General features: G+C 38.1%; 1 protein-coding gene across 1 annotated transcript in view; it reads left to right on the forward strand.

The window, feature by feature from the left end:
• The first annotated feature begins 559 nt into the window (after positions 1 to 559).
• The window catches only part of AKAP9 (A-kinase anchoring protein 9), a 105,486-nt gene continuing 80,848 nt past the window's right edge, over positions 560 to 25,197 (forward strand). The window contains exon 1 of the mRNA XM_062507814.1: positions 560 to 779. Coding sequence (XP_062363798.1) covers positions 732 to 779 — 48 coding nt within the window. The 5' untranslated portion in view covers positions 560 to 731. The remainder of the gene's footprint in view (positions 780 to 25,197) is intronic.

The following is a 25,197-nucleotide window of genomic DNA, read 5'->3' on the forward strand; positions in this document are numbered from 1 at the left end:
ATTTTAACAGTGGGGGCTACACATCCTTTGTTGTTATCCTTACACAGTCTGCGGCACTCGCTCGAGAAGCTCGCTGTATTGCTAAGATCGAACTGTAAGATCCCTGCAATTGTGTGAGCCGCGCGTAGGAGCAGAACACCTGGAAAATCAGAACTGCCAGAATTAGCCTTCTAGCCAGAGGCACGGGATTGGCGGGGCAGCAGAGCCCGGGCGCTGCCTGTTCCCAGCCCCGTGTCGCACTCCAGCCCCGGCAGCGCTGTTCTTTTGTGGGCAGCGGGAGCCCCCCGCCTCTGCCCGCAGGGCGAGGGGGTGTGGAGGGGGGTGTGCCCAGCGGTGCTGTCCGCGCCCGCTGTCCCCGGCCACGCCGCTCCCTGCAGGGGTCAGACCCGCTCCTCCGGGAGTGGCTCCGGCGGCACTCGGCGGCAGCCGGGCGGGCGGGGGTCATCGCGGGCAGAGGCGACGGGAGCGGCCGGGGCTCCGGCAGGAGGGGCCGGCGGCGGCGGTAGGAGGAGCGGGCGGCCACACGTCACTTTCCCCGGCCGCGTGTTTACGTGGAGCTGAAGATGGCGGCGCCGGTGGCTCTGCCGCGGCAGCTGTCGTCGCTGTGAGGCGGTGCGGGACGGGACGGGACGGGACCGGACAGCGAGCGTGTGCACCCCGGCTGAGGGGAGGGCGCGGAGCGAGCCCCTCCTTCTGCTGCCGGTAACACCCTGCTCTCCCGCACAGACGCCATGGAGGATGAGGAGCGGCTGAAGAAGCTGGAGGCTGGGAAAGCCAAGGTAGGAGGAGGAGGCGGTGCCGTGGCCGGGAGACCGCGGGGCGAGGGCAGGGGAGGTTGTCAGCGGGGCCTGGCCGAGCCGCGCGGTGCGGCGGCGGAGCGGGGCTGCGGCAGGGGCTTGGCGCGGGGCCCCGCCGCGAACAAAGCCGCGGGCGGAGGAGGCGCTTTGTGCCGCCCGCCCCGCGCTCCCCCGCCCGCCGCGGGGCCGGGCTGCGCTCCCGGCCGGGCGGTGGGGGCCGGTGCCCGGCGACACCGGCCCGCGACACGCCTCAGGTGCCCGTCAAGGGGCCGGACGGTGACAGCCCGCTGCGGCGCCGGGCAGAGGAAGAGCCAAGGAGGAAGAGGAGAAGGAGCGTTAACCTCGTTACCCTTCGCAGCCGAGGCGCGAATCCCGTTTACCTCATAAGCCTGGGAAACCCTGTGAACCTTTAAGGAAGTTTATGAAACCGGCAGGTGTTCCTCAGGATGGAACTAATGCTGGGAGAGCGTTAGGAGGCAGCGGATTAGCCGTGCCTCCAGTGGTGCGGCGCGGTGCCTGTGTTGGCGGGCTGGGGATGCCGTGAGTCACTTGCGGGACCCCGCCGGTGCCCGCAGAGCTGCGCGCAGCCGTCACCGCCTCGGCGCCGGCGGGCGGCTCAGACGCTGCTCTGCGGGCTAACCCGAGGGTTAATCGGGCAGCTCACTTATCATTTTACTCTAAGCGTGGCTCAGTATACACCGGCTGCACAGCATTTTGCCTTCTAGACAGCAGACCAGACTACACTTCAGGAGGACCTCTTTTTAACTTCAAAGACAGCTTTGGTGTGGTCAACGAGATAAGCTAATTAATGACATTTAGATAAAATTAGTGTTTCGGCGTTAGGTGTCATCTGTTTCCTTCCTGTAGTCATAGCTAAATGATAAGAGTTCAGAAGTTAGTCTGTCATTCGTACTAAAGATATGCAGGTAACTTGGCAGGAGCTAATAGTACAGGCAAAATGAAAATAAGCTAAAGATGAAACTATGAAACATCGCTGTCTTATTTATGTAGACTGTGGAAAAGATATATTTAATCTGCCAATTATTGAGGCATTTTATATATGTATTTTGCTGTATTAGTAAAATCTTAACTTAGTGTGTTTCTGTTTGGGATAAAATGTCTGTTGGGAAAATCTCCTAGAGGGAGTTGTATTCTTATATAGAAAAACCTGTTCCTTAAATGCTTAGTGCAAGAGTGGTATTGGCACAACATTATGTAGTACTCATAAAAGGCACTGGGACAAATTAAATCTTGGTGGCAGTATATTCTGCTGCAGATTGGCTAATACTTTTGTAGAAAATTATAAAATAGTCCACAAAGAAAATTGTTGGAGTAGATTTGCCAGTATTATCAATCACAGTGAAGAATTTAGATTTTTCTGCCCTTGTTGGCCTGGGATTAACACAGAAAATTAATGACAATTCCTGAAAACTGAACCAAAAGCCAGGACTCTAGCAGGAATTCAGTGGTTTCCTTCAAACCTTGAGAGAAGACATGTGCATTTTACTAATTTATTCTGTAATATAAGAGTACTGTCATAACTTCCACTATTCTATTTTTTTTCTGTCTAAAACCTAATGCTGTGCTTGTATTTGCCTGAAGACTTTAGTATTCTATGCTTTTAAATGTCCCCTCTGATTTAAGTCATTATCACTCTTTAAAGCTATACATGGTTTATGTGAAAAGTGACGATAAATTCAGTGTGAGTTTTTTTCAGATTTTTTGTTTGTATTCTGTGTGGCATTTACCCCCTTTTTTACATGTGAATGTAAAAATGTGTTGTATAGTGGAGATTAGTTCACAATCTTTCAGTGACACCTGTCACTGATAAAAGCAGAAAAGAAGAAATTGTGTTAGCAGAGAATGGAAGAAGGAGTTGCTCCTAAAGCTGCTTTTCTCTTTTTCAAACACATTCACAGTAGTGTAATCAGTGCATCTCCTAAAATTGATTAACTCTGATAGATTTTTTTTTTCTGCAAAACACAGCAACAAGCATCCAGAAATTTTTCAAGCTTTATCACTTGAGAGTTATTTAAATAAAATAGGTGAGAAAATGTGCTGAAGTATATGTTATTACAGTGCTAAAAAGAGCAGCTACTGCTATACTGCAGACACCTTAAACCGACCACCCAAAATTAAAGACTTTAAATAAGATGTTCCATAAACTGCAGGGTGAGTGTAGGTAATTTGGAGTCTGGTAAAAGAGCCTAGTAGATGCCGTGGAGGTGGCTGGTACATTGCTAACAGTGGAGTTATTATTCACGGTTGAGATCTGGAGTCTTGTTTAGTTTAGTTTGGTTTTATTCTTGTAAAGCAGGCACTGCTAAATCTCAGTGTCTGCATATTAAACTATATGAACTTTCTTGTAAAGCAACTATTTGGCTGTTTTCTAATATCAAGTAGGCAGAAGTGGTGTTTGGTTTTGTGTGAATTTGCCTACAATGGAACTCTTTTTTGATGTCTTCTAAGACACTGTCCCCCCCACACAGATCTTTTACAGGAAAGTGTATTAAAAGTGAGTTTTCTGCAAATTAATTTTCTTCTGAGTCCTCCTTTATTGTTAATGGAAATGAGAAGCTGCATTGTGTAGCTTACTTTGATTGAATGGTGCTAAATGTAATCAAGCCTGGCAGAATAGGTCTCAGTGTGAACACACAGCCTTTGCCAGTACATAATTTGAAAATTGGAATGAACATGTTGATGGAGGCTCACCAATATTCATGTGTACCTGCTGATTTTCAGAGACTACACCAAGTCTGCATTATGAAGCAGTTGACATCACATGTTGTTGTTCTGTCTGTTACAATCCCACAAAGGCAAGGGAGGCACAAAGTTAAACCCAGTAGATTACATGCTCCTTTTTCCAGACCTGTAGTCATTCATTTTCTTTTGCTGTGAGGTAAATCTGCTGCATATTAATCCAGCCTCTATAAATGTCTGTCTCCCTTCCATTGAAATGATCTCTCAGTTCCTCTGTAGAACTCCCTTCTCCCTCTATCTTACCTTGTGATGTCATTATGGTGAAGCAAGAAGAGTGTTTGTTAGGAAGGCCAGTTAAGGAAAACAGTGTTGACTGTGGTGGAAAGTGGAAGGGTGAAGATATGTGCCAGCAACCGAAATATAGATGCAAGCTATTAGGTTGATCAGTGCCCTAAAACACAGTGACATTAGAAATCCATCAGATGTGTTTTGTGCCTTGCTGAGGAGATTCTGGAATAGTGTTGATGGCCTGAGTTAGTGAATATGTACCTGGTCTTCAAAAAAGACTGCAGGGGATGGTGGTTGAAAATCTGGATATGGCATATTATGTGTGGATTCCTGTGTGCATCAGTTTGCTTGGTAAGCTCATCTAACATTAAAGAGGGTACTATTTATGGCAGTTGGGTATTTTAATTTCATGTATTTATTTAGCAGCTTAGTAGCTGGCTTTTCTTATTAGGATGTGGTACTGTCTTGGTCAACCTTCAGAGCTACAGAGAGTAGTTTTCTAACTTCAGAATAAAATCACCGTTGATTGGATTCCCTCGTCAGAAAGTGGCTGAGGGTATTTTGGTGTAAAGGTTTTGAAATTTATAAAAAATATTTTAATTTCTATGTGCACACAGACACACGTGAAAGGCGCACCTATTATAACTGGCAAAACTAAGATGAAATTGAAGCTATCAATAGCAAGTTTTATGGAATGATCCATTTTACAGTACTGAAATTTAGTTAGCAAAGTATTTAAATTTCTAGTGAGCAAAGGGCACTCCTTGGCTGTATGCTTATTTTTCCTATGGGGGAGGTGAACAAGGGAAAGATACTAATATACTTTGTAAATTCTCTTGAGTTGGTCTAGGATTTCAGGTCTAATCTTAGAAATACATTATTTAGTGTTTTGTTTTTCAAAGCTTTTATGAATGTTTGAAAAACGTTGTTGTGGTGTTCGAAGAAACTATGTATTTGTTGGAGAACCTGAAGAAATTAGTGAGTTGGTTTAGTTTAAACTCTTGAGAACAGAGTAAGTGCTGTTACAGCTTTTGATCTATACCAGAAAATCACTGAGTAGATGGAACAGTGATGTCGGTTGGGGAAGCTCTAATGGCTCTCAGTGGACAAGTATTACAGGTTGTATGACTAATTTGGCAAGTTATCTTCACAAATTGAATAGTCAAAAGAAATAATTGCATATTTTGTCATCTGGTCATGCATGTAAATATTTCAGATGGCTGAAGATGAAAATGGTATGTATTATTAAAATAGCATTGTTTAAGAGTCTGGGAATGTTTGCTGTTTGCATTGTTATATCTTTCTTTTTTGAGGGGAGAAGATGATTTTCCTCACTCATCTCTAGCCTCTTTGGACTGAGTTGTAGCAGAAGTCTCAAGGAAAGGTGTTGATACGTTAGGGTTTTTTAAAATAAAACACTCAAGCAAACATGGAATAGTTAAGTGAGTCAGTGATTAAAGCTCTAATTTGAATCCCCCAGAACTCAAAGTATAGATTGTGTGTAAAACACAATCTTTTACAACTCCCTGTAATTTACCTGAAGTGGAAAAATAGCACTATCTCAGGTTATTAAAGAGTTTTTCATAACTGAAGTCACAGATCATGGAATATTCTGGGTTGAAAGGGAATCACAAGGATCATCAAGTTCAACTCTTAAGTGATTTAAGACAGTTACATATGGGGATTGAACCCAGCACCTTGGTGCTATCAGCACCATGCTCTAACCAACTGAACTAATTTAAGGGTCACCCAAATTAGATAGATTTAAAACTTACATGTCAGTGAATAGCTGGGCTACTAAGACATCATCTTTGCTTTCAAGTGTAGACTCTTCATTTTGTTTATCCTGTCTACCCCAAATAACTTGAGCAAGATTAAACAATTATGGAAGGAAGAATTTACTTTTCAGTCTGCGTTTTCCTACTTAGCTATTCTCTTAAAAGAAGTCATGTTTGCCATATCATGAAGTGCTGATTTCGTCATAAAGCCCTAGTCATTGTAGTCACTCTTCATACATTGTAGACAGAAGAAGCTTTTTGAGGTAAAAGTTCTCAGCAAAGTGGTTCTTTGTCTGTATCTGAAGATGCTGGTGTGTATTAATGGACAAGGGAGGAAGCAACTGGATCTTTTAGGAGTTTTCTGGGAAGGTGTGGGAAAGCTTTGGCTTGAGACTACAACGAAACTATGAAAAAATACCATAATGAACAGTTTATTTGAAGCATAAATAACCCTTCAAGTTTTTCTTGCACATGAAGATCCTCATAAATCTGTATCAAATCTGTATCTAGTTCCTAGGTAGGCATTCTTTTATTGTATTGCAAAACTGTTTCTTTTTCTAGGCCCTTCTGAACTTGTGGGGCTTGACTTCTTTTTATTTACAGACTTTGATCTGCTTGCTCCTTTGCATCCCTGTCATTTTAAAATGCAAATAATAGAGGGTATGTGGAATTGCATCCGTATATTTTGTTTATGAATGTAAGTAAGTTTAAAAGCTTACTTTTGTGTTGCAGAGAAAATCACAGATATAAGGACTGAGCATTGCCCTGGATTGAGAACGCATGTGGTTTTAAACTTTTTTGAGTAAAGGAGGGTAGAACAGAAATTGAGTAGAGGTGGGGAAGGAACAAGGTATGAGGTGTTCAGCTTACTGTGCATGCATTTATTTTTGTTCAAGCAAGTGGATATCTATGTTGTATTATATAAAAAAACATTTTATATACATTTGAGATATAAATATATTCTGCCTAGGTAATTGATTGCTACTGGGGTGGTACAGAAGCTTGGAGGAGAGATCAATTGGAAATCTGTGAGATCATTTTCAAGACACATTGTATGCCTAATAGCAGAAAAATTGGTATAACTAGTTTAATTTTTGTTTTGAGAATAATAGGACTACCAGCTCATTACAGTTTTCTCAGTGTTCTTTTTTTTTCTTTTTGCTTCGAAAAAATAAAAAGAAAGTTTTAATTTTTTTATCATGCGTTCAAATTTTTTGTGGATTCTATTGGTTATTTGTTTAAGAAAAAGGTACTTGAATTATAATCATCTAGGATTTCAACTCTCTTTTAAATTAAAATTACTGGAACTCTTCCTGTTTCTGAGTGTGTGTTTTTTTTTTTCATGCTGTTGTTTTGATCTCCATTTCCATCATTCCAGAGATCCATTCTTGCTTTTGATACACGACTTGATTATTGGTTTTAGGTGTTATTATCAATGTACCCTTTTGTTCAAGTCTTTAAACTAGCTCTCTACTTTCCAATAGTGTTGCAAGGTAGAACGAGCTGTAATTTATACTTGTTTTCTTCTGTGAATGCGGAGAAATACCACTTCAAAATAACCTTTGTTCTTTTGCTGATTCAGAGAGAATGGTTCTTTAATCCAAAACACTACTGAATTTCACAAAAATAGAGAGATAAGTCAACACAGTATTGTTAGTAGCACTGTGAAAGCAAGAAATGGCATTGTAAAAATGCAATTTAAAATGTTTTCTTGTTCCTTGTGTAAGGAGGAGTTACAGAAAAGAAAGCACAAAGTTGCTCTTTGCCTACTTTCAAGACTTTCTTCATTTTAGTGCTAGTCTCTCCCTCATTTCTGTGGTCTTCTTTCCAACTACTTATTTTCTTAATATGTGTGTTGCAATAGCAAAACAGAGATGACTGCAACATTTGTTTCCCTGTTATAACCAGAATCTAGAATAAAGTTTGTATGTTGGTACTTAATCTGGGAATAAGCTTGATCAGCATGACAAATTCATTCTAAAGGACTTTCAGTAAAGTGTATCTTCTACTCCAAGGAAATCGGACTTTTTGACATATGTAGGTGTTGCCAGAAAATCCTGTATTTTGTTTCCTAGCAAGAAATAACAAATCAACTGGGTGGTTTTAAACATTGATGTGCAGAGGTATTTGCTGTAGAATACATGGTTACTCTAGCATCTTCGAGTTTGGAATAGTGAAAAATCTGATGAAAGTGAGGACAAAAGAAAATAAGGTGTCTGAAGTAGGTCCAACTTTGTTGAACTACTGTATATTGCAATATAAGATTATATGCTAGTAGCACAATTGTTGGGAATCCTAATTTAGGGTCTAGAAGCTCTGTCTTAATTATTTGCCCCACAGAGAGAGATTCCAAGGTATTTCTATGTATTTGTTTCAACATAATTTTGTTACTGATACAAGCTAGCATGTCACTTTGAATATGGAAAGATAAATGTATCATAGCTTGACAAAACACAGTTGATAATTGCAGTCTTTTAACTGCTTTGCTGAAATATAAGTAGTTCTTGAAATTTATGTTGATGAAACACCTGTCTGTTGACTGCAAAGGGTTGGCACACCCTATGGTGGTGATGGTTGTGGTGTTCCTATTTATTGAAGGAAGCCTTAGTCTTAATTTTTGTACAATTTCTTGAGAAGCCAACATTTTATAACTACCTTTCCTACAACCAGAAAAGACTGAACAATTTCTTGTAAGTATAGAATGAGTTCTCCTGCTTCTCTCCTCTTCTAAAAAGGAGAACCAGCAAGTTTCCAGATGGAACAAATTCAACAGTTGCCAGCTGGGCAAAGGAATATGAGACTCTAGATACCAAACACTAAGTGTAGGGTAGTAAGGGAGTGATCAAATCCCAGTTATTACAACACTGAGTTGTAGCATCATGACAAAACAAAGAAAAGGCTTGTAAATCTCAGAACATGAAGAAGTTTTAAAAATCTTGACAATAGGAGATAATAATGATAAAGACAATATGTACCATTTTTGTGATATTTTTAGAGGATGGCCTAGATTTGATGAAAACTGTACTGCCATGGCAAAGTTGCAGCATATCTCTAAAACTATAGTAGCAAGCAAGACCCAAGAAGATTGATGGAGTTGAAGAGATGGAGTAGATGGGAATCTGGGACTGAACATGTTCCTGTGCAAATATTGATAAAGTAGGTGTTCCAGAGAATAAGGAGAGTAAGTTGCATAACAACTTATTCAAATCTGAGTTCAGTAGTAGGCTGTGGTTTGATAGAAAGGTTATCCCTTAATCCTGGCTTTGTTTGCTGACCCTTTTACTTGTCATTAAACTCTCCTCTGCAAAGAAACCTCCAGTATCCAACCACAAAACAAGGGGAACATATTTAAGTATTGCCAAATCCATTTAGATTGTCTAAGGGAGGTAACTAGTTCAACATAAAACCCATATATTTGCGTATACATTTATTCAATAGATATTGAGAATATGTATTTTCAATTAAAGGTGTATAGGAGAAATGTCTTACTGTAACAGGTAGTGCTCAGTAACAATGATAAGAAAACCCTGTCTTGGTCTGTTCAGTTGTATGCTGTGTAGCTAGCCTAGTTTGCTGTGTTAAAAGAAAATAAGGGATGTCCTGGTACAAGAGTCCTTAAAGATGGATATGTTAGACTTTCTTCATTATTTGGAATATATTCCTGGAATTCAATTTAGCCTTCTTAAACAAAAACAAACAAACAAAAAAAAAACCACAAAAAAACCCACCAAGACTTCACAGATAAGTGCGGTTTTGTGAGCAATATCAATGTCTTTGTGAGCTTCTTTTCTCATGATTCAGCAGCGTGTAAAAAGTGATAAAAAGCCTGTCAAAATAGTACATGCCTGTCAAGCATTGCACACTGAGCATGAAATCCATGCAGTTGGTTCTTCCCTTATGTCTGCTCTGCTCCTGGCAGAGCTGTCTCTCTCACAAGCTGCAGTTTGTGGGCTTTATTCTCACTCTGTCCATTCATTGCCAGACGTGCCACATGGTGGGAATTAATGTAAAAGTGGTATAAACAAGGTGGGAAAATGGTGAAGCACAACTGAGTTTGACTCGTTCTAAAGTATTTGCAATTTATTAAAAAAGAGAAGAATCAAAACCACAAACATTTGTTAAAATGAAAATTTAACTTTTGTTCAGTTTCTGTATGGAGTTGAAGCATGAAGGTGGCCAGAATGCATCTAAATAATCACTTAAAAATCTGTTGAAATTCTCCAGAATTTCTGCTTTTGAATATTCAACACAGTGTTCCTGAAAAGGTTGCACTGACGACTGGTTGGAAGTCATGACATCTCTTGTGTTTGTTAACAAGGAATGGCTATCAGTCCCTGCTTAGCTTGAACTGAATTTAAACAGTTGATCTGTATCTGAAAAGCTGATTGTCTTGTTGCTAAAGATATAAGCCCTGAAATTCTGTGCCAGTTGGCACTTGTCAAGTTGAAAAATTTATAATCTTGTGTTGGTTGTTAATAAAGTCTTGTTTAGACTTTTTGTTCATTCTAAAGATGTGACTTTCTCTGTTTTTGGTTAATGAGAAATTAGAAGCAAATAACTCTTGAGATCTTGCTGTGCCTTTACATGCTCTCTCCACCTGTTGGGTTTTACTTCTCTCAATTTTTGTTCTTTGAATATCTCTGTCGTATCTACGTTTTTACTAAAGAGGACACAGTGGAGAGGAAGGATGTAGATGTATTCTACATAAATGCAACTAGATGGTTTTGTATTAGGATGCAAAAGTTAAATTTACATGAATCAGGGTAACGTAAAAGGTATGTAGAGACTTAAAGTAAATCAATAATATATGTTTTTTCTAACATCCAAAAATTCTTTCATCAGCCCTTCTCAGCCAATATCTAATAAACTCTTCTTCCTATTTTAGTATAATAACTAAATATTACAATGTAGGAGGAAAAATATGCATTGTTGGGCAGTCCAGGGGTTCTGCTGATCAGGAGCAACATGTAGTGGGCTGCAGACCCTTTCTTGAAGCATCAGCACGAATTCAAGTTCTTGCATTAGCTACCCAGAGAAGTCTGAACAAAGCCTCTTCAGATAGCAGATTCTCTCCATGCAATTATTTATGTGTTGCAGTATCGCTGCATCTTTAAAGCCCTGTGCTCTAGAAATGATAGTTTTTTTAAGTGAACTGATAAGAATTTACAGGTGACTATTTGCAGTGTGTTGTGGATTGAGGAACCATGGGAGCTGAAATGGAGTATTGATTATGACCCCACAGGATGTAGTAGTTACCTGACTACAATTTTCTGTAGATGTGTCAGGATTTTTGTTGTAGGATTCTAATCAGTATTCATGATTTTTTGAGAAACAGTTGAATATCCCCAACCTTGGCCCCCTGAAAGCCACATTGCTGCTTGATAATGCACTGTAACCATGGCTGCAGTTATCCTGCAGTTATCAGTAAGACTGCGTATACTCATTAGGGAGTCTCAAAAGACTGGCAAAGACTGTTCTTTAAATGAAACAGACTTCTTTGAATGAATTGTCAACATTAAGGTCCTTCCGGATCTGCACAACTGTTGAGACCCCCTTTAGGTAACTAGTGCTGATCTGACAGAACTTGCTGAAAGCATTAAAGATTTTTGACACTGTGTGACATCGTCTCATAAGCAAAGTAGATACTTGGTTAAGGTACAACATCATTTCATGTTACAAATTAGTAGAACATTTGACTTAGTGATATTTGTTTTAATGGCTTACTCTCAAAATATGTGGTCATTCAGTCTTCCACAAAGCCTGTGTCACTCAGTCTTTACATTATTAGGAGTGGAAAGAGTGTATGGTTATATGTGACAGTAAAAAACTGAAGTGGATGGCAAACATGGTGAAGAGGCTTAGCCTTCAAAATAATCGGGTGCAAAAGAACGTGGAAGAAATGCTCAAGGCTTTTTTTTGCCTCTTTGTGGTAAGGACTGTCCTTGGGCTTTCCAGGTCCCTGTGTTTAATGGCAGAATTGGAGGGCTGAAGTATTATCCACTGTACAGGTCAAGCTGGGGACCACTTAAACAATTTTGATGTATCACCATTTATGGGACTGAGTGCAATTCATCCCAGCATCCTGCAGAAGCTGGGTGCTATTGTTACAAGGCTGTTTCCTTGCTCGTCTGTGAAAGCTCATTGCCTTCAGAGATTTCAAATGAAGCAGGAGGAAAAAAAGCAAACATCGGCTCCATATTCAAGGAGGGTGGGAAGGAGTATTGGGATCTATAGGCAGGTCAGGCTGGCTGTGGTTCTGGGAAGAAAGAAGATGGAGCAGATCTTCCCGGAACCTTCCTATTCAGAGTGTGGATCGGAATTTATCATGGGCATGTTAATTGCCTTCTGTGATAAACCAAATGTCTCAGTAGATGGGAGAGAATGGTGGATGTTGTTTACCTTGACTTTAGGAAGGCATTTGATGTGATCTTTTAGAGGCTGTTTGTACAAACTGGAGATAGGTGGCTTGGATAGGTGGTCTGCAAGCTGGGCAGAAAATTAGCTGGACTGCTCTTTTCAGATTGCTGAAGCAAAGTTCAGCTGGTGGTAAGTAGTGTTCTTCAGGTGTACAGTGTAAATGACCTGCAGAAATGGAGGGACTGTGCCTTCTGCATGCTCATGGATGGTACTGCCTTAAGGAGAGATTAATGAGGCACAGGGCTTCATATCAGACACTGACAGTCTGAAAGGACAGGCTGGCAGAAAACTCATAAGGTCTTAGCAGCATGAAAGATGGTAGAGGAAAATTCACACACTTTCCCATTGGCAGAAAGGAGGAATTTTTAATTTCCCTTTCATTACGGGGCTGTAAAAGTAGACTACAGGATGTTCCTGTGACTGAAAGAAAGAGATGATATTGTGTGATCCACCTTGAGGTCAGGAAGGGATCCTGCATTTCTCAGTAGTGGCCAGCACTGTTGTTTTCATATCTTGAAACAGGAGGAGGACCCCCAAAATTGATTTCTGCCTGCAATCCCAATTTTGGAGTATTTTTTGTTCTCATGACTTCTTTAAGCCAAATTGTGCTTTTCTAATGTGGTCAGCTTGGGTAAGTAATATTATTGGCTTTTCTCTGAAACAAGGTAAAGATAACTTGAGGAACAGAATAATGTTATTTTATAGCATCATAGCTGTTGTCCTGGACAGTAATGGACTGATGTGGTCAAATGCTGATTGAGAAATTAAGGGGACTTGGAAGCCAACAGAGCTCTGTTTTACCTCTTTCCTGCTCCTCCCCATGTAATCATTTCATTGCAGTGAAATGGGTGGTGGGAGAATGGAGGAAATAGTTGGATGCAAGTTTATTCTTCCCATGCAACTGCAATAAGATAATCCTTTTTTTGGGGAAAATCACATTCAAATGCTTGATTCCACACTGCCATATTAGGCACAATATAAAGCTAATAAAAAATATACTAATAAATAGGCATAAAGTCAATAGTTCAATACTATACTACATCCTGAAGAGCTGGGTTGATCTGTGCAACAAAAGATTTATATAAAAACTGCATTTTTGTGATGTAATGCAGTAAGATGACTAGCAATTAAGATAATTTATGATACTGTTTCACTCTTTCCATGCTCCCTTAAATAAGTCTGTATTTTTAGGCGTTATCTTCATTGACTTAGGTTGGGGGAGAATGCCTCTTTAATTTGGACCATAATGTCCATGTAACTAGTTGTGTAAGGAAAATGGATTTCAAGTGTTGTACTGGGAACCCACTTAAGTAATGTACAGAATTCTGTAAAACAAGTGAAAATGAATTTATTCTGGGGATTTTTCTTCAGTTGAAAACACAGATTTTGCTTATAGTTATTTCTTACATAAATGCGTGTCGACAAAGACATAAATGGGTCTGGTAATGCTCAAAGTCAAATACAGTGTGAGTAATTTGTATTTTAGGGTATCATTATTAGAAACATGAGAGTTATTACTTTCCTTCTTGAAGCTGTTTATTTTTTCATTTCATAGTTTTAATGTTAATAGTTCACTTTTTATAAAAATGAAAAATGTCAACCTTAACTTTTAAACACGTAAGACAATTAACAAGCAGAATGAAGTGTCTGTGTTACATATAAACTTGCAGGTTGCCTGTAAATTGGTTGACAAGCACTGTGTGGATTTACTGGCAACTGTTGCTTCTGCATGCTTTTGTATTTTTAGACTTGCATTCGAACTGGCAGGCACAGATGGTTATAGGTTGTAATTTTTGTGTGTTTCTGAATTAAATAAAATATTTGTATGGTACTTTAAATTTCATTGTCTCAATATCTTGTGTTATTTACTCTATATGTGTTTTGGTTTTAGTTGGGAAGTTACAGTGTGGGATTTTTAGAACTAATAAGAAGAATGTTTGTCTTCATTAAGCAGTCAGTGTTATTTTGTGGTAGTAGAAGTTGTTTAAAGTTTTCTTGAAAAAAATTATTGAGATTTGACACCTTTATCTTGCTGATAATAAAGAATGTTCTGCCACAAAGTCAAAGGAATTTGTTTCAGTGGTATTAAAGTCGAAAGGTCACAAAGTATTTAGGACTGCTCTTACCTTGAGTTTAAAATGCTTTTAGAGAAGCCCTGTGAACTTCTGTCTGAAATACCAGGCTTGTTCTGTCTATGAAGTTCAGTGTGGTATACAACATTTTTCCCCCTCAGATTCCTGTTAAAAATGAGGGCTAAAGTCTATATTGTAGGATGTGGTAAATTGCAGTTATGTGTGTTTAAGACAAAGAAAATTGTAATTGAGGAGAAAAATAAGCACATAGGAGACATGAAAATAATTTCTCTCTTGCAAGAACCAGAACCGGCTCTTTCCATCTATTATTCCTAAAATTTAGATTGAAATTTAGCCTTGCTTTGGTCTCAAGGAAGATGTAGACTTTCTTTGCCTTACAGTCTCAAGAGTATTTTCCTAAGATTATTTTTTTGGGGAAGAAGGGCAGCATGTGAAGAAAATTACAGTACAAGTCAGAAATTTGTTAACCACCTGACTGCTTTGAGTATTTAATGACATAATGTCATTGCTTTTTAGGCTGTGCCTATTCTGGAAGACATTTCTTTTGACTTGAGTATTTTTTAAGACCTAAATATAGTGGAATTAACATGCTTAATGCCTTCACCGTGTTACTGTATTGCAGTTGTTTTCTTAAAATAGTTGTCCTGTAAGAACTCCAAGGGATTAATTAAAGGCGTCTCCAGCTGTTGATTTAACTATATTTAGTCAAAACAACTGATACAACTATATACTTGTTAAAGAACAGGTGTTAAAACAGTTGCTTTAAGAAGAAATAAATTCCAGTTACTACATAAGTAATGCTTAGACTGTTAGTAAATTTATTTTGGGGATACATACTGATACATGTCTGATGACTCTGTTGCTTTGAAGACATTGAAATTCTGAATAGATTAATGTTTTATTACTTATATTTAGCCTCTAAGTTGCTACTGTGCTGTAAAATAAATGTTTGAGGTTTATTTTTTTATAAGCCTGAATGAAGCTCACTATCTGTGAAAGTCCATTACTTCTTTTTGTCTTTATTGTGGTCTGTGGCATATTCATCTTTATGGTTTATTCAAATATTTAATTGTGAACAGTTCATGAAGTATGGTTCTGAAGGTAAGAATAAGAAAAATTGATCCTATTTGTAACTCACTGGACTTTACTGGGTCTGTGGAAATCAACTGCAGTAAATGTAAAGCCTAACCCTACAATTTTGTTGAATCAAACACAATATTGAAAGAAAAAGCAGGTATAAAATTGCAACCTAGTTCATAGTTTTAATGCTTAAGTGCCTTTTGCCTTCTGGTCAGGAGTGCAGTATCTGCCCTTTACTTTCAGAAGATAACTTGTTTCACAAGGCTGAATTCCTCAAGAATTGAGTGGGAGTAAAGTACTTAAAATCTTGAACATATTTGTAATTGTACAGCCTTACAAAAAATGTCAATGTGGAAACTTGCTAAGGAGTTCATCTTTATGAAATATTGTACTAATTATGGCTTCTGTCTAATGATTTTTCTGTCAAGTGTGTTTTGTAGACAGTTATTTGATCTGTTCCAAAGGCTTTAAGATGTGATGCCTTTTGCAAGTTGCAGGCATTTTGATTGTTGTTTGCTTTTGTTTTACCTGTATCTTCATCTGGTCAGAATTATTGAGCACAAGCTTTGTTTCGATTGCTGTGTATGCCTTAGGTCAGTAGAAATCCAGCAATCTACCTTTCATTTGGTTGGTGTCAGGTATCATGTGTACGCTACCTAATTTAGTCTACTACATGCCACCAGTGGCTTTATTAAGATGAAGGGGTGTCATGTTGTTGTACATCAAGACCATGATAGGTAAGGTTGTGTCTCCTTTTGGAGCTCAAAACTTTTATTTATTACTCTGTCGCAGCCTCTACCACTTACTGTTCAGCTGTTAAGTGTTACTAAGATATGATCATTTGATAGCTTGACTTAAAACACCAGAGATCAAATTGTCTATGCACTTCCTGAAGTCTTTGTGTCAGCAAAACATATCATATCCTGTGCTTTCATTCATAGGAAACTGATACTAAAATCATAGTGTAGACTTATATACATCTTCAAAACAGCAGCTGTTTCAGTTAATAGAATCTCATCTACATTTACATCTTATTTAGGGTCCTGCGCTTCCGTGAGCTTACTGTTCTTAAATGGATGCCACAGCTGAAGTTATCCCTAGCCTTATCTGGACACCAAAACACCCCTGAAAAGTGCCTGAAGATAAATATTGATCCTTTTGTTTCTAAAGGGTGGTGGGATAACATGTTCATGCAGTTCAATGAACAGTACTGTAATTGTATAGAAAACAAATAATGCTTTCTGAGTCTCTAAATCTAATACTAGGATGAGTTTTAAAGAATGCATTAATATATAAATCCGTTTTCTGGATGCAAATTTTAAAAATATTTTTGTGAGATGTGAAGGGTGATATGGCAAAGCAGTAAAGTTTTCTAGTTCAAAAATTAGTGGAAAACATCATATAACTTACTAAAAACTCGCAGTTTAGCAAAGTAGTAAAACATTTCTTCCCTCATTCTTTTATAAAAGTTAAAATTAATTGTAATGTTTGTATCACCATTATCAAAATTTATTTGACAGAACTTTAGGTCTGGCCTGGAATTTACTTGCTAGGCAAGTTAGATTATTTTAGAAAAACATAGGGAGTAGAGGAAAAAACCATTTTTCTTTAACATGTTTGTGAATCCATTTGTTAGTATCATAAGTCCTCCTTCCCCACCTCCTCTCCAAAACTTGTTTCAAAAGATTTTAGGACACTGAAGACTTGACTTTGTCTCTGCACCATTTGAGGTTTTTTCAGCCTAGCTGAAGAATATTTTGGGATCCAGTTTTTAATTAAAGTTGGTGTTAAACAGAAACCTGATGGAACAAGAGTGTGTTTCTGTTGGTGCATAACTCTTTTGCCTTCCCATTGTTACTGAGCTGCTGAAATTTGGCCAAAGTGACTGATAGTGCCTTTTGAGACAGAACCCAACTGGTGATCCTCATCACTTAATGCAGAGTAAGTGAGGCTCAGTTTTATGTCTGTGCCTTTAGCCTGAATGGCCAAGGGCTTCCTAATGTTTTAAGCTTCAAGTATGGATGATCTGTGGGTTTTTTTAGAAAGCAGCATGAAACAAGCTTCTGTTACCCTCTAATTTTTGTCACTAACATCTTGTCCCAGTTATTTCCTCTTTGCTTTGGGGGCATTCAGTACCAATGTGGGTCAGATGATTTTTTCACCCTCAATATCAGCAGAGAGGCAGCATTCAGTATGTGAAGAGTAAAATGAAAAAGTAGATAGGATCAGTATATAAATAATTTAGGTAGAAGCAGGTTTGAGGCATTGCTTTTCTTGGAGCAGTCCAGCATTGAAATGTGCTTCATGTACTTGTGTCAGTCATTGTAACCTTAGAGTGAATTTTCATACACTTAACTTCCATTCTGTGTCCAGAAAATAACCCAGCTGTAATGAACTTAGCTGGTCCTAGATCTGTTCCTATTTAAACTCCTGGGACAAGGTAGAGCAGACCAGATCAGAACTACACTAATTCTGAGGCTTTCCAGCTCACAGTGCCATCTGGCGGGGTTCATTCCAGTTCAGCGCCCTTGGTAATTAGCACTGCCAACAGTACTCTTAACTTGATAAAGACTGGCTAAAAAGAATTGTTCCTCATTAGCCTGTGTTGTCCTTCAAGATACCATAGCTGTAATTGTAAATTATGGTGATCCCGTTGGTTTTCTTCAGAAGACTCCAAAGGAATGGCTGTCTCTGAAGCTGAAAGGCTCTCAGGCTTTTATTTAGGAGGAGACTATAGGATTTCTTCTTTGGAAATTTTCGTATTCTTATTGTCATCATCTAATACTCACGAGCCACTTAAGTTTCCATAAGGAGAGACACTCTAAGGTCTCATTCAAGCTATTTGGGAAAATCTGGCTGTGAGTGCAACATAAAAATCAGTAGATTTGGAAATAGCTCATTCCTGGGTGATTATTTTTTGTTCATTCAGCCTAGTGTTTCCCATTTAGTAAATTCAGCATCTGTTGAATGGAATAAATAACCTAAAGCTCTGTTTGGCTCAACAGATAAGCAGATTGAAACTTGCAAAGAACATTAATTCTTTACTTACAGTTTGGATTTTCAGCTATGTGACATAATATGTTTAAAGTATTTGTGGGTTGCTTGCTCATTTATCTTCTTTTTGTGGGTTTTTATCTCAGGATTTGAAAAGAGTTGTGATGCTCTCTTATTTGTTGATTAGCAGAATAGAATCAGTAGACTTCACCAGGAAGATGTCTGTTAATTCTCTTTGTTGGCAGTTTTTCATTCATCTTACTTTCAGTTATCCTTTCCTTAGTATAGACATCAGGAACCTACAAGAAGCAGGCACTATAAACTTAACTACACTTCAGGAGTTCGTGCTTTGCCAAGACAACCCTCAGTGCTCAGACCTTCTGAGAATATGACAAGTGATAAAGTGCCACTTTCTTCTCTAATACCAGTTAACTGTTCAACATCTCTTTAGGACAGAGACTAGCTTTTACAAAACTTGATAGCCTAACAGCAGATGAGTTTTAAACAGCTCAGGTGAGATTTACTGCCTAAATCTCAATATTGCTGTCTCCTAGACTCTCTTCCTTACCCCCTTTGTGGGCCTCATATCTGCTGTTATGAAACATAAAAATGTTACTGTGTATTGGAACCATAAAACCAGGTCATGGGTGAGAGAGAGATTATGGCAGGTATTTTTTCAGTTATCCAGGGTGAGGTGGGATAACAGAAAATGTCCAACTTCTAAACCATGTCAAAATTTCAGACTCAGGTTGGCCTTTTTAGTTTGTCAGTATTGGCTTGCAGGACTCCCCAGTCAAGAATTCTTTGGACATATATGTGCTTAATAAATGGTCAACACAAATCACACCTTAGGGTGCTGCTTTTTGTTCTTTTTGTGTTACTGAAAGCTTCTGTAGGAATAATCACTTACCTGTGGTCAAAAGGAGTAGGCACGTGACCTATCATTACTAGGGCATGCAATTTTTAAATCAGTCAATCACCTTTTAAAACAAGGTGACAGTCTGCCTCAGTCTACATATTTTGGTTTCACTTTCACTCTCAGTAATCTTTCAGAATTTATACTTTATTATCAGGAATAATATAATGAGAAAAGCCTGAGCCTTTCTATCACAGGATTGGTTATGATTACAAATTTCATGATACATCCAAGTGTTGTTATGTACTTGCAGCCAGAGTCTGTCTGGGTCTGGGATATATTGTAGTTACCACTTAGACAATACAGTTTGCCACATTGCATGTTATACATTCAGGTGCAGCTTAAGGTGGATTTTATAGCATTTGCTCTATATGCAGAATAAATATACCTTTCTGAGGCTAATTGGTGCCTTTTGTGTTGGTGGAAAGTTTCAAGCAACACCTGACAAAAAATTCTATTTTACTTTTTCTTTCCCTCATTATGCTCAATTGCAGATACTGTTCCTGGGAAGACTTTCAGTCTGCTAAATCAAAAGTTTAAAATATGCTTTCTACACTTAAATAAAACATTTGCATTGAAGCACCAAAGCCAGGATTTGCTTATTAGGCTTATTGGGCTTTTTTCTGCTGTATTGTGAGGTAGTCTCAAATAACAAATGCTTCTACAAAACAGTATTGCATGGGGGCTTTTCAGCCATACCATAAGTATTTTTAATCACCAAACTGATGTTTTAGTAATTTACTATGGTAGGCATTGAGAGCAATTTCAAAGTTTAATGGTTTCTCTTCATTGCTGCCAGGGCATGCTGCTCACTCTGGGGTGTCTTGCTAGATTACTTCTCTGGTTCTCTTCAGCAGAGCTACACATCATCCCCATCAGTCCCCAGTTGTTACTGAGATGTGGGATAATTCCATCCCAGGTGCAGGATGTGACATTTATTTTTATTAACTCACATGCAGTTCTTCTTGGCTTAGGCTTTCAGCATGTTGAGGTCTCACTGTATGGTGGTTCTCTCTTCTGCTGTATCTGGCTTTCCACCAGTTTGTTGTGATCCATGAACTTGGTTAAGATGTATTCAATTTTATCATCCAGATTATCTGTAAAGAATATTACGGGGCTGTCAATTTGTCTTTCAGCCATTAACTACTGTTTTTAGCTAGAGACTAGAAGATTCAGAAGTCCTTGTCTTCTTACATTGGATGAGTGGTCTAAATATGACCTGGTCTGGCACAGAACATTTCTCATTGGACATGACTGTTAAAGAACTTCTGACAAAGAGTAAGTCCCTGTCTGTGAGGACATGTTAATCTGGAGTAAGTCCCTGTCTGTGAGGACATGTTAATCTGAAGTTTGAGCAGTGTCTGAAACATCTTTTGGAGTCATAGTAATTGAGAAATGCAAAATCATGATGTAGACCTCCATTCATAGTCTCTTTGTACTGTGTAAAAATTAAAAAGTGTAATTACCTGCTTGAAGCAGCTTGTCTGAGGTTCATTTTTGTTGCCAGTCTGTACGTTTGTGACTCATTCTTTTATACATTTCCCTTAAATGAATATAAAAAAAGAAATAGGGGCTTTACTCAAAAGAAGCTGTGAGATATGAACAGACCTTTCTCTTTCTGTAAGAAGTGCCTGCGTAGCATTGAAGTGGAAATGAGTGTGGTTTTAGAAAGTTGAAGTTTGAATCTAATGATGTTTTTGTACAGGTACATAAGATGTGATTGTGTGGCTGTACTTGCACAGGATGTGCTATACCTATGAATTTCTTCACAGTTAGAAGGTTTTTTAAAAAAAGTAACTGCATCAAATATGTTTTATATTATTTCCTAACATCCTTCTTTGGAAACAGTGAACACGTTCAATTTCTCTTACCTGTAATACCTCTGAAAATGAGGCTGTCTGGATCTGTTACCTTATCTCAGAAAGTTAAGGAAATACAAGCATTCATAAAGCAGCATCCAGTTTTAAACTGTGCTTAATGTGTTTCTGTTCTAAAAAATCTTCTAAGCATGTGAACTAAAAATATAGCTATTGATGCTTTACAAATGTAGCTTTATTGATTTTCAGGGATGTTTTCAATATTGTCTTCTCCTGGTCTATAGGCAGCATTAAAGATTTTGTTCAGACTTTTTTTTAAGCACTTGAGAGATTAAGTTTTGCATTCTGTTGGAGCCAAATTTTATTTTACCATGGACTTTCACTCTAGCAGTAGTTCAGTCAGACTGTATTTGAAGCTAATCAATGGACAGTGTAACCCAACAATCCAGGTTGCTGGCACAAGTGCCAGCAAAGGTCAGAACCTGCTGAAGGTAACTGAATAAACCAATAATACTGTTCTTGTAATTATATCAGTGCAATAACTATCATGACTGACATGATTTACACAAGTAATCCCCTCCACTCTGCAAGTTAGTTCCCTTCTGTCTCACGAGTATTTAGTTCCTAATAGCAATTGATTCTTCTCTGCATTTCTGACTTTCTGCCAGTTGGAGGATACTGGCATTTAAAAGTGGAAGATAAAGTTGTACCAGGGGGCTGGTAATTTTTGTGCAGTCTGTCATGTGGGAATTGGTGCTAGTATGTTGGTTTGGGATTCATGAGTAGGAAATTATAATTAGAACTAGATAAATGCATATATCATCTAAATACCTAAGTTCTTCTATTCAGTTGTTCTTTTCTTGTGGGAAACGATTTTGGAAAGTATGCCCATTATCTGTCTGCATGCTGTTCTGTTGTAGTCTGGTGACTCTTAGTGTTTTTCTATTTAGAAGTGATAACATCTTGTGACGGAATTTAGTGCAGATATTTCCCATTCTTCAAATTGATGGAAAGCTGAGTAGTTGTTGTAAATGACTCTTCTGAAACTCTGAAAATAAACAAGTAATTCTTCCTGCACAATTGTATTGTTTCATTTTATGCATTGAAAGGAAAGAAACATATTTTAATTCACATTTCATTGTACACTGAATATTTGATAGAAATATTTCAGACAATAATTTATTTTTTCTAAATGCTATGAAGTGAACATGCCTGTTTCCAAGGGTGCTGTTTTTTTTGCCCAGAAGCAGAACTTGAAAAACTGTGAGCTGGGAATTGCAAGTTGTTTGTTTATTTAGTTGCAAAAGCTGAGAGTCAAGGAGCTAAATTGATTGTTCTTCACTACTGAAAAGTACAGAAAATTTTTCACAGAATTCAGTACTGCTTGCATGATCCAAGCAAGGTCTTATCAGCATGGTGGGAGAAGCTGGAGGCAATGTCTTGACTGACAGGTGAATAGTTATAAAATATGCTCTGGACTGGTTTTCATATGTGCTAAGAACATGTTAAGTGGATCATGGCTGTGTTCCTGATGCTTTCCCAGGGTGAGGTGCTCGTTCTCTTTTGGTTCTCAGAGGCGTATCAATGCACAGAGTCTGTTCTGAGTGTCCTTCAGCTTGTTTCTTTGCATCCTTCCTTCTCCATGAGTACCTCCTGTGTTTACATACTGAGCTCTTGTTTGCAATTTTTGTAACTCAGCAGAGACTTGACATTGAATTGTTTCAAAACTGCATATTCAGAACTGATGGAAGCAGCATTAAGTTCTCCACAGGTTTAGCTGTGGCATAATTCAGCTGGTGTGCCTGGAAGACAGGATAAGACATTGTATCAGTGTGTATTTGTTTCACATTTTGTTCACACTGGAAAAAATCTGTTTTTCTAGAAATATAAAATCTGGGAGTACTTTTCTTTTTAATTGAAAATTTTAATTCTAACGAATTTGTTTTCCTTGGCTCCCATGACTGCTGGTGGACTTTTCCCTGCTTGTCACTGGGACAGTTATAGATCCTCAACTGTAGTTCATGAGAAGGAATTCAGTGTCTGAGACTTCCCTGTTTTGATGTGAGCATCACAGAATGTGGTCAGCTAGTAACTTTTTGCTGTGCCATTTCTCTTATTTCTAGCTTTTAACATTTGATTAAAAATGTTAATTTAAAGTTATGTTGCAGTAGTAATGGGACAGTTCTGTGTGTACCTGAATGTGTGGGGTTAAAAGTGCTATGATTTGTGCATGCACCCATTACTGCCAGTGCAGTTATTTCCAAAGTCCTAGATCCTCATACGGAATTTTTCAGTTGAAAACTTGTGTGATACAAAAATGTAACATTTTCATTTTCACATGTGTTTAGCTTTCATATGTGCTCATCTTCATCAGTGTTTGAACAGAAAAAAAAAATAGGTTCTGCTTATAACTGCTACAGTAGATTTTAATCTGTTAATTCTGAAGAAGTGAAAGTCAACAACTTAATTTTGAAAGGAGGGAAATCTGGCATGCCCAGATGCTTCAGTTAAAATATGCAAGATACTTGAGGAGAGGCAAGGAGTAATTCATTTGTCCTTTAGCTACACGTCTAATTTTGTAGACAAATAAAGACTGTAAAGCTGCTTTTAAAAAGCCAACTTAACTTTCCATTACAGAAGGTTTCAATCAAGTTGGGGAAGAGAGTTCTTGACTAGTGGCACTACATGTTGTATTACTTAGAAATAAAGCATTAAAAATAGCAGAATCAATAGTTACACATGAAACCAGGTTGTTTGTTTTCTGTTGTTGGGACACTTGAACAAATTCTGCTTTTTTTTTGGATAAGCTGAAAATATTTTATTGAAATAAATTTATGGTTTTAGGAGAATGCAGTAATATCCTAAGGGAACAACTGAAACCTTTACCCTTCCCATTTTTAAGAAACTAAATCATTTTGAGAGACTAAATGTCTCTTTGGTTTGGTTTGGCAGTGGTTGGTTGGCTGTTTTTTTTTTTTTTCCTCTTAAACTTTGAAGTAGAAGGAGGCTATTCTTCCTTTTTCTGTTTAGGATTTTTTAATTTAATGGATATTTTGTGAAATAACAAAAGATGCATATTTTAAAAATGGGAAAAAAATCACAAATTGGAACTAATTAGAAAAGTGGTAGGGAGGAGGTAAGCATTAAGTGCTTAGGTGAGCATATTTGGCTCAGCAAATGTTCAGGTCCTCCTCCTGTAAACAGAGCAGGAGCCATATGCCAAGCTGTCCATCGTCCTAAGAAAGGAGAGGAGGCTGAAGAAACCCATAAAGAAATACAAATAAAGAGACAAAAACATAAACCATCCACAAGTCAGATCTCTCAGTGATGCATTTAGACTGGGGCTTCTCAGCTCTCTTGGGGCCAGATGAGAACTAGAAAGCCCTTCAGGTGACATCTTGCACTGTAACCAAACAGTGACTGCGAGAGAGGATCCGTGTGTCCTGTTCAGCTTGGGTGTTCCTGAAGAACTTGGATGGAAGCCTGGCTTTCTCGACTGGTGAATATCATGACCAGATATGATATCTTTTCTATATTTTTTTTTCCTTACAGTTGCAGCATATTTATTAAAAAAACCATGATATTTGAGTGTTAGTTGATGTTGAAAGTTTAAAGTTTTAGGGCTTTTATATGTATGCTTTACATTGGAGCTACATTTATGAAATGTATCGTAGCACTTAATGCTGGATACTTCAGTTGGAAAGTAATGATTCTTGTTTTCAGATTTTATTGATAAGATCATTTTAGTTTTGAATTTTAGTTGGTAAACACCAATGTGCTTTGCTTTTCTTGTTTGAACAAAAATTCTGTTTTTGTTAAGAAAAAATATTTTAAATGGATTTTCTTGTGTAAACCACTGTAAAGTGATTAAAAGTGATAAGCTCTTCAAAAGGCAGTGTCTTACTGTATTTGAATAGCTTACATACTAATTGGTTTTTAAACTGTGTGCCTAGCTCACCTGTGACTTTTTGTTCATCAGCATGTTTTGCTACAAGGTAGTGTGTCTTGTAATCTGCTCACTTTTTGGTTTTAGAGTATTCCCTTAATACATATTTTGATACTTTGCTGTTTCTTTATGTTTTCAGTAACTTGGTCATCTTTTTGTGTTATAACAAACTTTTTAAAGCTTCATATGATACTTGATAGAAGAGAAGTTTGCTTTTATCTGTCTCTGAAATAAAAATATAAAGGAATTTCCATAAATTATTTTAAAGTTTCTATGAAATTGAAAAATGAGATCGGATTATTTCATTGCATTTGTCCTTTATAATGACATTTGTACCTTTACCTTTGAATGTTTTGATTTTTAGGTATCAG

The sequence above is a fragment of the Cinclus cinclus genome, chromosome 1 (genome assembly GCF_963662255.1).
Source record: "Cinclus cinclus chromosome 1, bCinCin1.1, whole genome shotgun sequence".
NCBI classification, from domain to species: domain Eukaryota; kingdom Metazoa; phylum Chordata; class Aves; order Passeriformes; family Cinclidae; genus Cinclus; species Cinclus cinclus.